Here is a 14968-nt window from a genome sequence, read left to right as displayed (position 1 = left end):
TCTCTATTTTTTTTTCTGAATTTTCTACGCTATTCAAAAATTTCTGTGCCTAAAAAAACATACAAAACCCGGAGAATATGATAAATCATGGGAGAAATTTCTATGGCTTGGTGCGAAAAAAAGTCGGAGAAATATGTCTTCTACCAAAGAACACTTTCTTTCACAAAATATCTATTGTTATACATGATAATTTTTTATGTGATATTTATTAAATATATCTGCATGAGTGCAGAAAAAGCATATTTATTTTTTAAAAATTAATTGTCTGCAAAAATTACTATTCAAGTAATATTGTCAACGTTTAAATTAATCTGGCACCTGGCATATTGTTTGGCATATCTAAATACTGTTAAAAATAATGTGATACTTTATATTAATTAATTAAGAATATTTTTGAGACTAAATTAATTTACAAATTTTCAAGAATTTATACTTACAAAAAATATCATAAAACAACATACGCAAATGAAATTTATTAATCCAAATTATTTATCTCTTAATATAAAACTAAGGTATATTTTTATTGTTGAATAATTTTACCAAAAAAAAAAAAAAAAACTATTGTTTTTATTAATCCTGATAATTTTGCTTTAATAATACCTTAATATTCTACCATAAAAAAATGGTCCCTTTTCTAATAATTTTCGAACGTCATTGTCCAGTCAAAATTATTGTGAATAATTTTAATATACCCAAGTTTTTATCAAAAGAAAAGTAATTGGATTTATTTGTCGATTAGATAAATTGATATTTGCTAACTACATGATAGTCTTAATACTCGAAAAAGTGTATCTCACACGATATAAAAAAAAAACATTTTTGGCCTTTTGGAATTTTTTTTCTAAAAATTGATTTTCATTTAAAAACAGCTCCTGCTATTATCTATACAAATCTAATTTCTTTATTTTTTACAAAAGTTAAAGTTTATGGAAGATACGATTCTGATGGGAAATACTTTAGCTTTAATTAATTAATTTTTTTAAATATTATTTAGCTCAAGGCTGCTAACAGAAATTTATTTTTTTTATTTAAAAATTGATTAATAAACTACGAGATGTGCATCTATCTCAAGAAAAATGATTGTTCTGGACAAGTTAATTTGGTATATTTAATTTATTACATTTTAATAATGAGCAATGATTTTATGTTGTGATTTTTTTTTTTTAAATTTAACTATTGGTAAATTTATAGTCAAATAAAAAAAAAAATTGCTACAAGTTTAATACTAGTATTTATTATTATGCACTTAATGTGCTTATTTAAATTAATACCCAAAATATATTATTATCTCTCTTTCTTTTTCTTATTGAATTTCATTACTTTTTTTTTTGTCAGTTGCAGAAAGCTATCTTAATACATTTTTTTCAGCCACAGCCCATCGTTTATTACTTTTTATTGAAATACATTGATTTTATTTTTCATTTTTTTTCTTATTAAAAGGCAGGAATATTATTAACACGATTAACTAGCCCTATTAAATTTACTTTTTTTTTTTTTCTTGATGATACTATATGAAAATACTGCATTTGTACATACATCAATATGAAATACTTATTTATAATGTACAATTCTTTTTTTTCTTTTCATTCGTTTTCTTTTTTTTTTTTTTATCGTGCATACCATAAGGACGTATTGTTAAGTATGGACGTACGAGATTGATTTTTATCTTTTCCCGATAAAATTATTTCTACTTAAATCAACAAACACACTAGTTTCTTTTGTTTTTTTTTCTCGGGATAACGATTCAACTAATAACCTGAACAATTAACTAATTAATGAAAAAGACAATTATTTTGTTTTTTAAATTCTTAAAATATTAGATATCCGAGATATGTTCAAGATACCTGACTTTAAATTGCACATTAAACATTTATTTTCTTGTTTTTTTTTTTACTATTTAAACTAATGAAAAACGACAAATTTGTTTAAACACATAATAATAAAATTATTTATCTACATTAATGTAGATTTTAAAACAAGAAATTAATCAACAATAATGAGCATTTTTTAAAACGAATAATATAAAGAAAAAAAAATAATATAACTTTTAAATTTTGTTTAAAACATTTAGTTGTATTAATTTGTTTTTTGAAATAAATTCAAAAATAAAAACAATAACACATATCTCATTTACCACGACTTTCAGTATTAGCTGCATTTCTTTGCGAGTATATAGAGCCTTCAGCAAGTCCACGAAGTGGTCCTTTACGAAGTGAAGAGTCTGGGCCTTTAGCTAAACTTTTTCTTTCGTATATTATTGATGGATTTTTACCATTTCCAAGACATTTTGATGAATATTCTTTTTTTGTTAATATACTTGGATCTGGTCCTGCCCATGGTGCATAATCTGGTCTGTAAAATAATTTTTTAATTTAAAACAATTTATTAAATAACAAAAATATATTTCATTTGTTTTATAAATTAATAGATAAACTTACAAAAGTAATTCATTATTTGGACCTTTTGCATTATCAAAATTTGGCCCTAGAGGTTTTTGCACATAAAAAGATTTATATTCACTGTCTTCTGTTGTACTTGTTCCACGTGATGTTCTGAAAACACAAGAAGTCATTTTAAATGAAATTTGAAATACTAAAAGTAATAAATAATCACGTAATGTAATTTTATGTTTCTTACTTTGGAATTCCATTTTTATTTTTTGGCCGTTTAACTCTATCAACTTCATCTTTGGTAATTTTTTTGATTGGTGATGATGTTAATTTAATAGGCTCTGTTATTGGTGGACTATCTTTACGATCGTCAATTCGACTGCTACTACTGTAGAGAAAAAAAATTAATTTATTTAGATTATACAGTTATTATTAAATACTTATTGATAGATTCAAAAAATAATTATATTACCTGCGACAGCTTAAATCACGTTCTGGTGGTGTACTCTCTTCAGCAACCATTATATCTAAAATATGAGCAGCTTTGTCTTCATCATAATCAACACTTTCCATTGCCAAAGTAATAACACGCTCAGGTACTGATTTATATTTTTCCATTAAACGTGATTTCACTGAAATATAAAATACATTAATAAAATATTTATAATAATCAAATTTATTTAAATATAAAAAAAACTTACTTTTCTTTTTTTCTTCTAAACTTTTCATTCGTGGTGGTTGTGCAGGCGTAATTATAGCATTTTTTAAACGTATTTCTTCATCTTCTTTAGCTCTGGCAATTGTTTTACTTGGTGGAACAGGATTTCTTTTTTCATATCCCTGTTCAATAAGTGTCTCTGATGCTTTTTGTACATTGTTATCACTCTGTTCTAAAATATCAAGTAGCAGGGTTTCTTCAACTTTTGGAAAGACATTTTTCAGGTACCTGCATTAATAATTATCATTATATTAATATCGATATAATCAAGTCAGTATTTGCATGTGACTAGTGCATTTATATATGGATGTACATATATATTATTTTGCATGATTCACATAAAATATTTACTTGCAATATGTAATCAAAAATAAAATATTATTGGTAACATTTAATAAATATTATTGATAAATATCTACGTTTCTATTTATCGAGCTATATAAATAATTTATTTTCTAAATTATTTCAGGGTATTTTCATGCTTTATAATAACAACAAACTATCTTCTTCAAAATCAAAATTTATGATAAAAAAAAAATTAATAATCATAGTATCAGTAATATAATTTTTCAATAAATCATTCATCGAATTAACGAGCATTCAATTGTTAACATGTTAATAAAACCGAGCCATTTGTTCATGCATTTTTTTATTTATAAATTATAATAAATCATGCCAATATTCTCATCCAAATAAAAAATTTTATTAGAAAAAAAAATTGTAAATTAAACTCCCCTTGTTTTTTCTTTTAAAATCAAACGTAAAAATCAAATAAAAAATCGAAAAACAATAAAATCAAATGAAACTGACCTATACTATTAATTTCCGAAATATTATTATTTTCGATAATTGAGAAAGAAATCAATTGATAACTGAAATTAAAAAAAATAAAATACATAAATGAAAAAATAATAATTAAATAAAAGTGTTGAGTCTGTTAAAATAAAAATAGGCTTGCAGGTGTTTTTGCAAGTGAAAAATAATAATAATTATCTTGAATAATAATAAATTTATAAAAATAAATAATCAATGAATTAATGTGTAAAATATCCAAGTAATGCAAGTTCATGTATATTTTTTTTATGTTATTTTAAGAATAAAAAAAAAGATATTTTCATTCTAAAGAAAAATTCTAAGAAATTTTTATGTTGTAAATTTTGAAAAATTAAAAATATACTTGAGCTTATAAACAATTTAACAACAACAAATTATTCTACATCTATGCAGCATTGGAATAAAAATTAATCTGCATTTGATATTAAATAATTTTTTAAAAAATAATAAATGAATAACATCACAAATTACAAATGGAACAAATTGACATCTAGCATCCAGGGTTGCTTGTGTAACTGAATATTAAAATAGACCTAAGTTTCATTTTTGGGGAGTTTGGGGCAGGCTTCGATGAACGTGGTGGACTGAGTGTTATTGCAGCATGTATTGCATGACTTGCCATACGCCATCTGGGCACAGCATAATTTGAATGCACACCAACTGGTGTGCATGGACCTGGTGCACACAATAGATTCTTCTCAACTTGTAGAGCACTCACAACAAGTGCTGAACTATTATGATATCTGAAAGAAATTTATCTAAAACCTCTGAAGACAAATTGTCTTGTAATTTTGCCCTCCCAATTAAAATGTACAGAAATTTTTGTTAATTTTGTTAAACATATATGTTAAATTTTGCCCCAACTTGTCCAGATAAGTAGAAAAGAAAAACATACTTATATTTCTTATTAATATATCAAAATAAATTAGTTTAATATTTTCTTTTTTAAATTATTATTTTAATAAACCTGCCAATTGATTTTTTCTATTTTTAAATTTCATTTTTTAAAAAAAGGAAAATGTTTTTACTTACTTTTTTAATAATAGACGAATATGAGTTTCAGATACTGTTGGAAACATTGCATTAATTTTGGCAACTTGTATTTCAGTATCACCACTTTGTGTAAAACTTGTTTCTACATTTCTAATTGGTGTTGGTGATCCAATAGTTACATCACCAAAACGATTTGTCATGCCACTTAATGATCTTTCTGACATTGGTGTTTTCATGTCCTATTAAATTTTTGAACAAAAAAGAACAATGAATAAATAAATAAATAACAATTAATAATTTAAATATTATTTACATGTGTGTATAAACAAATAGCAAGACAAATTTTTAACAACAACAATGGACATTAATGTGTTAGAATAGAAAAGTTGCATATAGTTATAAATGATTGAGACATTAAGTATCATACCTGTAAACTTGGGGGCAAAAATGCTGGTTGTGGATTATTATAGGGTGATGGATAAACTTGGGGTGCTCTGTGGGCTCCAGCATATACTGAATGTCCTCCACTTAAACTTCCTCCAGTCTGGATTATTTCCATTTACATATTTTATCATATTTTTTTGTTTTTATTTGCATTTTGTATTTAATCAATGTTTTACAACGATTTATCCACACGCAGCATGTATTCACGTATTTAAAAGTATCTTTTGGGTTATTTGTACATTTAATTAATTAAATAAATTATTTTTTTTTTAAATCATTTGTTGTGATTCATCATGCAGGTCACTGAGCGTACAATGATGTTTTGTTATTACGTGTGACCAATTTCTAACAAACAACAACCATAAAAAAAAGGATGATAGAAAATAATAAATAATGAAATTAATAAAATAAAATAAAGGTTTGATAAATAGTAGTTGGAATTGAGATAAAAAGAAAAATAACAAGTTAATGTTGATGAATTTAAATCATGACAATAATGGTTTTGGAATAATTAATCATTAACAGCAAACAAATACTAGGAATTTAAAATATTTGTTTTTTTTTTAATAAACTGACCTGCATAGGTATAGCTTCCTGTGAAGTACCAGTTGATGGTGAACTTCCAGCGACAGAATTTTGTCCCTGGGTATATTGTGAATATGGCCAGTATTTTGTTCTTGGATCTTCCCATGATGTAACTCGTTTTAAGTGATTTATAAAATACCTAATTAAAAATTAATAATATTATTTTCATTGATGAAATAAAAATATTGTATATGTGATTGTTTATGCATGCACAAAATATGTCAAAATAACAATGGAGGTAAGTCAAAGTATAAAATGTCGAACTTGTAAAATATTATTTTCAACATTTATTAAAACTTTGTTATTAAAAGTAAATTTATTATTCATTTTATTGAATATTTCACTCACGCACGACCACTTTTAACATCATATCTGCATTCCCAACCAGGCGGTAATTGGTTTCTATCACTTTCATCCACCATTTTTGTGATTCTTTTCAATTCTTTTGATGTTTCTTGTTGAGATTTTAGCGATTTTGGAGCAAAGTGCAAACGTAAATTCAAGCTGAAGTTGGCTGCTGATTGTTTCTCTATTTTTTACCAATCGATATCTCGATTAGTTTTCTTTACAAAATTGTACAAAATTATTAAAAAATACATTTTGTAAATATAATTATCAATAATTATTAATTAAACTTTTTTTTGCAACGTGATTGTACGTTGGAATCGACTTGTCAATCAATAATTGATTGACCATAAGAGTAGAATATTTCCAACAATTCCATAACAAGTTGTTTGTTTTATTTTTTTAAATATTTAAACTGCTCTTAAAAATACATATTCATTATTTTCTAATTATGATAATAATGATAATTAAATAAAATAGGTTCATGTAATAATAACATCATCATTTAAAAGCTTTTTCTTTAATAATTTTTTTTTATTTCTAAAAAAAAAGACGAGTTTAATAAAATAATTTTTATCATTCATTACATTGTTTAATTTCTCAAAATAATTTACTATTACAATATCATTTTCTCAACTGTTCATTATTGCTTTCTTTGCAATATTAATACTGCAAAAAAAAAAAAGAAAAAAATAATATCTCGATTAGACCAGCCATCGAGTCTAGTCAGTCTTACCAAAATATTAATTTCCTTTTAATAAATTATTTTTTGATTTAATATTTATTACTGGTTAATTATTTTGATTCCTAATGATGATATTTAATTTTATGTTTCTGGTTTCTTTTTTAAAACATATTCTTGAAACATCCCCCATGCCATTCCAACAGTTAGGGTACCAATAACAGCTGTTTGTGCAGCAACACGAAGTTGAACAAGAAATAAACCTGTTGACATTCCCTTTGGTCGACTTTTGTATTTATATGCACCAACTGCTGCTGTTACCAAAAATCCAGTCATACCTGAAAAACAATGGCTTGTATTAGCTCCTCTACATTTTCATCAATTTATTTAATTTTATTTACCAATAGCTAAGAAAGGATTATTTTTTATTCTACGTAGTGCAGCACTGGATCCAGACTCATCAAGAAACTCAATATCATCTCTTCTTTTATTCATTGTTAATGCTGGAAATTGTTCTTTCACACTCGGCTAATCTAAAACAAATAAATGACATAATTATTGAGCTTGTTTTCCACTCGATTGCATCATGTTACTTCACAAAGTATTAAAGTCTTTTCATATTATTTAATTCAACAACTAATTAACGAATCAATTTACAAAATAATTAATTTACCAAAATTAATAATTTATTTATCTCAAATAACAATTAAAAAAAAACAAAAAGCATGTGTTTTTTCGAAGGTCAAGCATGAACAAAAATTCCAATCTGACTTTGACCTTTTACTCCAAAAATTTTCCACAAATTTCCACTCAAAATATATTTATAAATATAATTTCAAGGACAATTGTTACTCATTGTTATGATATAGGTATTTATTAAAAATAAAACTTACATGATTTGTCAATAGCAGATTAATTAAACAATTTTTTTTAAATATACCTATAACAATTATTCAAGATGACAATGATCACAATTCACAAGACACTTGAATTATTACAGTTCTTTTTTTCAAAAAAAAAAATAAATAAATAAAACAAGGGCTTAGTAATTTGTACTGTCAGGTCATGAGCAATGACTGATCAGTAATACAATGTACGTCAATGCACGTGTGTTAAAATTCTCTTCTATTATTATTATTTTTTTTTTATTGCAAATTATATAAATGTTTTTTTTTTTTTATTATTATTTTTAAGACAGCACTGTCATGGCGGCCAGTATTTTTATCAACATGGCGACATAAACATTGTCAATTTTACAACACAGATGGCAATTTTTAAATCACAGTCGGTATGTCTATTTTATCAACAATGTTGACATAAAGTTGTTTTTTTTTTTTTTGACGTTTCCGGATTTATCCGTACGTGGAACTATAATGGCGCTAATAAACGTCACAACCACAAGGCTGCCACGTAATGCTGCATGCCGTTTTTAACAAGTTTATTTTATATTAAAAAAATTGATATTTTAATTAATTTTTTCAGTTCGTTATAACAATGTTTAAAAGTTTAATAGTTTTAGCAAATTGTTAAAATTCATATTATCTTGTTTTTTTTTTTTTTTTTATTTTATTTTTTTTTTTAAATTTATTTTACGTAAACAATTATAGGTAAGTTTGTTGGTTTTTTTTTTTTATGTGTTAATAATTTTTGTGGGGAGTTTTCCTTGATGATTGGCAAATGAATGAATTGGTTATTGGTGTGTCATGTGTGTTGTATGTGATACTGACTCTTGGACCAACAATATTCTGACTGTCGTCAGAAACTGTTTGACATAATGATGACGTTTTAACCTTTTATTTGTCGGTTCAATTACTGTGATTTTGCATTAATTTTTTGTTTTTTTTTTATTTATTCTTATTTTCCATTAGTTTTTTTAATTTTTGTAAAATATAGGATATAGATATTTTGGTGAGTTGGTTGTGATTTATGTCCGGCTATTAAATTTAGGTCATTTTCATTAATGACTGACACAGTTAATTGAATTTACAAAAATTCGTATCAATTGTTATTTGTGGTATTATTTAAAATAGTTTGACGTGTTTATCAGTGATGTGGCAGCAATATTATTATTGAGTTATTATTTTTTATTTTTTTAAATTTTTTTAATATATACCTACTATTTTTGTTTTCATGTTGTTGTTTTTCTTTTTTAAATATCTTTATTTATTTTTGTGTTGTTTACTCAAATGTATAAGTGAGTGTTTTTTTTTATTTTGTTATATTTATTAAATATATAAATCGGTTTGAAATTGTTATTACAGTAAAAATTAGAGTTTTTGTACGATGTCTCAACCGACAAGCAGTTATCAACAGCCACCTTATCCTGATGGTTTCAAGGCTAATAATCAATCAATGCCACCACCATCTTCTGGAGGATTTGTTAATGGTCAAATAATGGGAATGCAAAATATACAAAATGGAACACAGCTTCCGTCATCTTTTAATCAAACAGGTATGTTAAAAAAAAAATTAAAAATATATAGGTAGACATGTAGAACATAAACATGCATAAATAATTTTCCAACTTTACTCGAATTTATAATATGATATCTACTTGTTTCGTTAGTATTATTATTTGCGAATTTTTTAAATTAAACTTTTTAGTTATTTCGATATTTAAAATTGTTTATTTTGGAGTAAAATTAGATTTTAGAAAAAAACAAAAAATCAAATGTTCTAGGCACTCCTTCGTCCCAATCGTCACGTGATCCCTCAAGAGAACCATCAAGAGATCCATCACCTACTCAATATCTCCACAATCAATATAGACCTCAACTTCAGCGACCGCCAATGCCACCAATTAATGGTCAACAACCTCAACCACCCCAACAGCAACGATTGCCTTTGCAATCTCAACAGCAGCAATTGTCTCAACAACCTCAACAACAACAACAACAACAATTGCCTCAATCACCGCAAAGACAGCAATTGCCTCCACCAATTCAGCAACAACTGCCACCTCAGTCATCTCAAAAGCAGCAGATGTTTCAGCAACCCCAACAACAACAACAACAATCATCTCAAATGATGCCACCAAGACAATTTACTTCTCAAGGTCCACCACCTCGAATTGGAGCAGTTCCTCCACAAACTAGACCTGTTTTAAATGATACCAAAACAATTACACCTCAACCATCACAAAATATTAATAATCGACCACAAATGGCACCTCTTCAGTCAATGCCAAATGCCAATCAAACATGGTCGAATCAAGCAACTAAAGAAACTAATCAGACTACATTGGAGAATAGTGGTATTAATTCTAATACAAATGCAGCTTCACCACAATTTTTTCAACAGTTGAATCAACAACAAACACAACAGCCTGTACGACAATTACAAACATCTCCACCATTTCAACAAACTCCACCAATTGGAATTCAAAGGCCATATCCAGGTCCACCGATAGCACAAAATATATCACAACCTCCCATGCAAACTCAGAGTAATCAATTTAGGCCTCAACAACAACCACAACAACAACAAAAACCTGACTCTGTTGGTCAACCACCAAGACAAAATTATCCAACAAATATAAATGGACCACCAACACAACCAGCACCACCAACTGGTGGTAGTCAAGTAAATTTAACTAGTCCACAAATGTATAGACCACCACCACCCAATGTAAATTCATTAAAAAATAATCTTGAATCAGTGCCATTAATGCAAACACCATCAAATCAACAAACACAAATGCAATATCCACCTGGATCAGTATCATCATCATCATTACCACCACCACCAATGCAAAAAAATAATAATTTACCACCACAACAAAATTATCAAAAACCAATGTCAAATATACCATTGGATAATATACCAAAAAGATATCCAACTACATATCCAAATGCTTATCCAAATGATATGAATCAAATGACAAATCAAATGAAAACAATGAGTGTAACACAAAGTGGTTTTAATGAAATTTGGGGTAATCAAACAGTTGATTTATTACAATGTAGAAATTTATTACCAGCTGAAAAAGTTGAACCACCAAAAATTAAATTTAATCAAGATTTTTTTGATAATAGTAATTGTAGTCCAGATATATTTCGTTGTACATTAACTAAAATACCAGAATCAAATGCATTATTACAAAAATCAAGATTACCACTTGGTATATTAATACATCCATTTAAAGATTTAAATCATTTACCAGTAATACAATGTACTACAATTGTACGTTGTCGTGCATGTAGAACATATATTAATCCATTTGTATCATTTGTTGATGTTAAAAGATGGAAATGTAATTTATGTTATCGTGTTAATGAATTACCTCAAGAATTTTTATTTGATCCAGTGACAAAAATGTCTGGTGATCCATCAAGAAGACCAGAAGTTAAAACAAGTACAATTGAATTTATAGCACCAAGTGAATATATGCTCCGTCCACCACAACCAGCTGTATATTTATTTATATTTGATGTATCACGTCTTGCTGTTGAAAGTGGATATTTAAAAACAGTATGTAAAACAATTAGTGATGAATTATCAAAATTTCCAGGTGATGCTAGAACACAAATTGGTTTTATGGCTATTGATTCATCTGTACATTTTTTTAGTATGCCAGAAAATGTATCACAACCACATGAATTAATAATGCTTGATATTGATGATGTATTTTTACCATGTCCAGAAAATCTTATTGTTAATTTACATGAAAGAAATGAGTTGGTACTTGATTTATTAAATCAATTATCAACAAAATTTATTGGTACAAATGATACAAATTCAGCACTTGGTGCTGGTTTAGAAGCAGCGCTAAAAATTATGTCTGCAACTGGTGGACGTATTAGTGTATTTCAAACATGTTTACCAAATGTTGGACCAGGTAAATTAGAACCACGTGAAGATCCAAATACACGTGCTAGTAAAGATATACCACATCTTAATCCATCAACTGATTTTTATAAACGTTTTGCACTTGATTGTAGTGCACAACAAATTGCTGTTGATTTATTTTTAATAAATAGTCAATATAGTGATTTAGCAACGCTATCTGGTATGTGTAAATTTTCTGGTGGTTGTATTTATCATTTACCATTATTTCGTTATGATAAACCACAATGTAATATAACATTAGATAGAATGTTACGTCGTTATATTACAAGAAAAATTGGTTTTGAAGCTGTTATGAGAACAAGATGTAGTCGTGGTTTGAGTATACATACATTCCATGGTAATTTTTTTGTTAGATCAATGGATTTATTAACATTACCAAATGTTAATCCAGATGCTGGTTTTGGTATGCAAGTATCAATTGAAGAAAATTTATCAGATGTATCAAGTGTTTGTTTTCAAGCTGCATTATTATATACATCAAGTAAAGGTGAAAGAAGAATACGTGTACATACATTATGTTTACCAGTAACATCAAATTTAAATGACATAATATATTCAGCTGATCAACAATGTATTGTTGGTTTAATAGCTAAAATGGCTGTTGATCGTGCTGGACAATATTCATTATCTGATGCAAGAGATGCACTTATTAATGTTGCTATTGATGTATTAACAATATTTAAATTATCATCATCAGCAATGGTTGGTGGTTTAATGGCACCTGGTAATCTTAAATTATTACCATTATATATTATGGCATTACTTAAATGTATTGCATTTAGAACTGGTACAAGTACACGTCTTGATGATAGATTATATTCAATGTGCCAAATGAAATCATTACCATTAACACAAATGATACAAACTATTTATCCAGATTTATATCCAATTCATATGCTTGATGATAGAGGTGCTAAAATTATTGATTCTAAAAAATGTCCACAACCACCAAGAATTCATGTTACTGCTGAAAAACTTGATTTTAGAGGAGCATTTTTAATGGATGCATATGACAAAATATTTATTTATATTGGCAAAAATATTGATCCTATTTTTTGTGCAAATATACTTGGAGTACCTAATTATTCATCTATACCTGAAGAAATGGTGAGTCTATCATTTATTATTTTTTATTGTCATTAATTTATAATTGTTATTATTACATTTTTTATTATTTCACAGTATCAATTGCCAGAATTGGATAATGAAGATAGTGAACGTTTAAGAAACTTTGTTTTCTTTCTTCAAGAAGAAAAGCCTTATTATGCTCCAATGCAAATTATACGGTAATTTTATTTTATTTATTCTTGAATTTAATTACTTAAAGTTATTTGATGATGATAGATAATATTAATCATCATTTGTATTATTATTTTCAGAGATGACAGTCCATATAGAAATATATTTACTGAACGCCTAGTTGAAGATCGATTTGAATCAGCATTGAGTTACTATGAATTTTTACAACATCTTAAAACACAGATTAAATAAATTTTGACAATGGTGAAAATAAAAAAGAAAAAATAGTTATTCTACAAACATTAAATTAAAAGTGTCAGTTGAGTGTTTATTTAGTCTACTCAGTGTTTGATATTGATAACAAGTAATACGACACAAAGGTGTACTTGAGCATTGACCAAACATTATATATTTATTAGTGTAAATTGGCATTCACATTCGATAATTCTTGTGGTATTTGCAGAGCTATTCATAATGATTTAACACATAAAAGACAATTAATTAAAAAATAACACAACAAAGAAAATAGAAAAAAAAAAAAAAACAAGTAAATAATTCAAGTTTACAAGTATGAATCAAAGACAAGGTATATTCTTTAATTAATTTTAAAAATGTAATTATTATTATTACTGTTGTTAAACCTTGGTCATGTGTTGATTTATTATTATTTTTTTTTTTTCTTTTTTTTTCTTCAAATGCAAGACGTATAAATATTTGTAGGTATAGTATGTTTAGTCTATGAAAAAAAATGGACAATTGTTAAATTAAATAATCGTATTATCAATATGAGAATGTACATTTTCATTTAATAAAATTCATTGTATTGAATGATTTAAAAAAACAAAAATAATAATAATTATGCTATGAAATAGCTTCAATTCTGATTTATTGAAAAAAATAATAAATAATTTGTTGACACTCATTGTGGATTTGAAAAAAATTTAATCTTTTTTTTTTTCGTTTTAAACGAGATCTTTTCTTCTTTTTGTAGTAAAAAAAAAATAATTATGAGACAATTTTTTTATCGTCGGCAATAACAATGACAACTGCCTCGTGTTTTCACGAAAATCAATAAATAAAATATTTGTAATTAACCAATTAAATTGGTTAATATAGAAACATAATTTTGTATGTTTTTTTTTTTATTTATTTATTTGAAAAATAACGTTTTAGTCTCTAATGGAATATACGAAATATCTTTTTTCAAAACAATGTAAAAAAGAAGAAAATTAGGAAACGAAAAAAAAGTAATAATAAATTAAATCTATGAGAAAAAAAAAAATGAATAAAGTTTCATTGCAAGTTAAAAATGCATGAAATCAAATAGATAAATTTATATCTAGCTGAAATATTAATAAATAAATTATTAATTTAATTCTTAAATTAGATGTTGGTCGATAAGCGGCTTAGCGAATCAAGGGCTGTTTATTTTATGTTATTTAACAATTTAACAATTATTCTCAGTGACTTTATTACCATATTGTCCGCACAGCGGCAATTATGTATGTAAATTATATCAAATATATAAACTGGGTTAAACAAATATTTAAATGATTCAAATGATTTTCTATTTGAAAATAAAAAAAAAAAAAATATTCTCTAATTAATTATCAATGTCAAGTGTTTACTCGATAATTTTGCTAATTTTTTTTTGAAAGTAAAAAAAACAAGAATAATAATTGATTGCAAGCTTGACGGAGTTAGTACTTGACGTGCAAAAAAATTAATTGAAAATAATTAAATAAAATAAAATGAAGAAAATATAGATTTAAAAAAATCGAAATATTTGCATTTTTTTATCCGCTCGAGGGCGCTGACCCAGTCTCTCTATTCTCTATTATATATTTATTATGATTTTTCTCTTTTCTCTATTCAACCCCTTGATATGAT

General features: G+C 26.1%; 3 protein-coding genes across 9 annotated transcripts; 1 reads left to right on the top strand and 2 right to left on the bottom strand.

Moving 5' to 3' along the window:
* Positions 1–1560: 1560 nt before the first annotated feature.
* On the bottom strand, positions 1561–6444 carry LOC122861190. Of its 4 annotated transcripts, XM_044165415.1 has the most exons (10): positions 6313–6444; positions 5956–6103; positions 5363–5479; positions 4975–5174; positions 4476–4685; positions 3092–3336; positions 2863–3022; positions 2638–2778; positions 2439–2552; positions 1561–2352 (listed from the first exon to the last, which is right to left on the bottom strand). In XM_044165415.1, the coding sequence occupies exons 1-10, from the start codon at positions 6384–6386 to the stop codon at positions 2127–2129; spliced, it is 1635 nt and encodes a 544-aa protein (XP_044021350.1). In that variant the 5' UTR covers positions 6387–6444; the 3' UTR covers positions 1561–2126. The 4 variants fall into 4 exon arrangements, with proteins under 4 accessions (XP_044021350.1, XP_044021353.1, XP_044021351.1 ...); XM_044165418.1 differs by lacking the exon at positions 4476–4685; XM_044165416.1 differs by lacking the exon at positions 5363–5479.
* A 421-nt stretch (positions 6445–6865) lies between these two features.
* Positions 6866–8153, bottom strand: LOC122861189 (HIG1 domain family member 1A, mitochondrial-like). Its single transcript, XM_044165414.1, has 3 exons — positions 7885–8153; positions 7393–7524; positions 6866–7329 (listed from the first exon to the last, which is right to left on the bottom strand). The coding sequence occupies exons 2-3, from the start codon at positions 7484–7486 to the stop codon at positions 7136–7138; spliced, it is 288 nt and encodes a 95-aa protein (XP_044021349.1). The 5' UTR covers positions 7487–7524; positions 7885–8153; the 3' UTR covers positions 6866–7135.
* Positions 8154–8259: 106 nt separating this feature from the next.
* Positions 8260–14360, top strand: LOC122861188 (protein transport protein Sec24A). 4 transcript variants are annotated; one of them, XM_044165413.1, is made up of 5 exons: positions 8260–8279; positions 9253–9443; positions 9672–12946; positions 13022–13125; positions 13219–14360. In XM_044165413.1, the coding sequence occupies exons 2-5, from the start codon at positions 9275–9277 to the stop codon at positions 13328–13330; spliced, it is 3660 nt and encodes a 1219-aa protein (XP_044021348.1). In that variant the 5' UTR covers positions 8260–8279; positions 9253–9274; the 3' UTR covers positions 13331–14360. The 4 variants fall into 4 exon arrangements, with proteins under 4 accessions (XP_044021348.1, XP_044021345.1, XP_044021346.1 ...); XM_044165410.1 differs by lacking the exon at positions 8260–8279 and adding an exon at positions 8346–8598; XM_044165411.1 differs by lacking the exon at positions 8260–8279 and adding an exon at positions 8707–8899.
* Positions 14361–14968: the final 608 nt, after the last annotated feature.

The sequence above is a fragment of the Aphidius gifuensis genome, linkage group LG1 (genome assembly GCF_014905175.1).
Source record: "Aphidius gifuensis isolate YNYX2018 linkage group LG1, ASM1490517v1, whole genome shotgun sequence".
NCBI classification, from domain to species: Eukaryota; Metazoa; Arthropoda; class Insecta; order Hymenoptera; family Braconidae; genus Aphidius; species Aphidius gifuensis.
The sequence above is the reverse complement of the archived record's forward strand: the minus strand, read 5'-3'. Positions and strand labels throughout refer to the sequence as shown.

Coding starts and splice junctions, on each gene's coding strand:
- LOC122861190 (XM_044165415.1), bottom strand. CDS start 6,386: ATGGTGGATGAAAGTGATAGAAACCAATTACCGCCTGGTTGGGAATGC. Junction 5,480..5,955: donor AGGAAGCTATACCTATGCAG/GTCAGTTTATTA, acceptor GAAATAATCCAG/ACTGGAGGAAGTTTAAGTGG. Junction 2,553..2,637: donor AATAAAAATGGAATTCCAAA/GTAAGAAACATA, acceptor TTGTGTTTTCAG/AACATCACGTGGAACAAGTA.
- LOC122861189 (XM_044165414.1), bottom strand. CDS start 7,486: ATGAATAAAAGAAGAGATGATATTGAGTTTCTTGATGAGTCTGGATCC. Junction 7,330..7,392: donor TAATCCTTTCTTAGCTATTG/GTAAATAAAATT, acceptor ATTGTTTTTCAG/GTATGACTGGATTTTTGGTA.
- LOC122861188 (XM_044165413.1), top strand. CDS start 9,275: ATGTCTCAACCGACAAGCAGTTATCAACAGCCACCTTATCCTGATGGT. Junction 9,444..9,671: donor GTCATCTTTTAATCAAACAG/GTATGTTAAAAA, acceptor CAAATGTTCTAG/GCACTCCTTCGTCCCAATCG. Junction 13,126..13,218: donor GCTCCAATGCAAATTATACG/GTAATTTTATTT, acceptor TATTATTTTCAG/AGATGACAGTCCATATAGAA.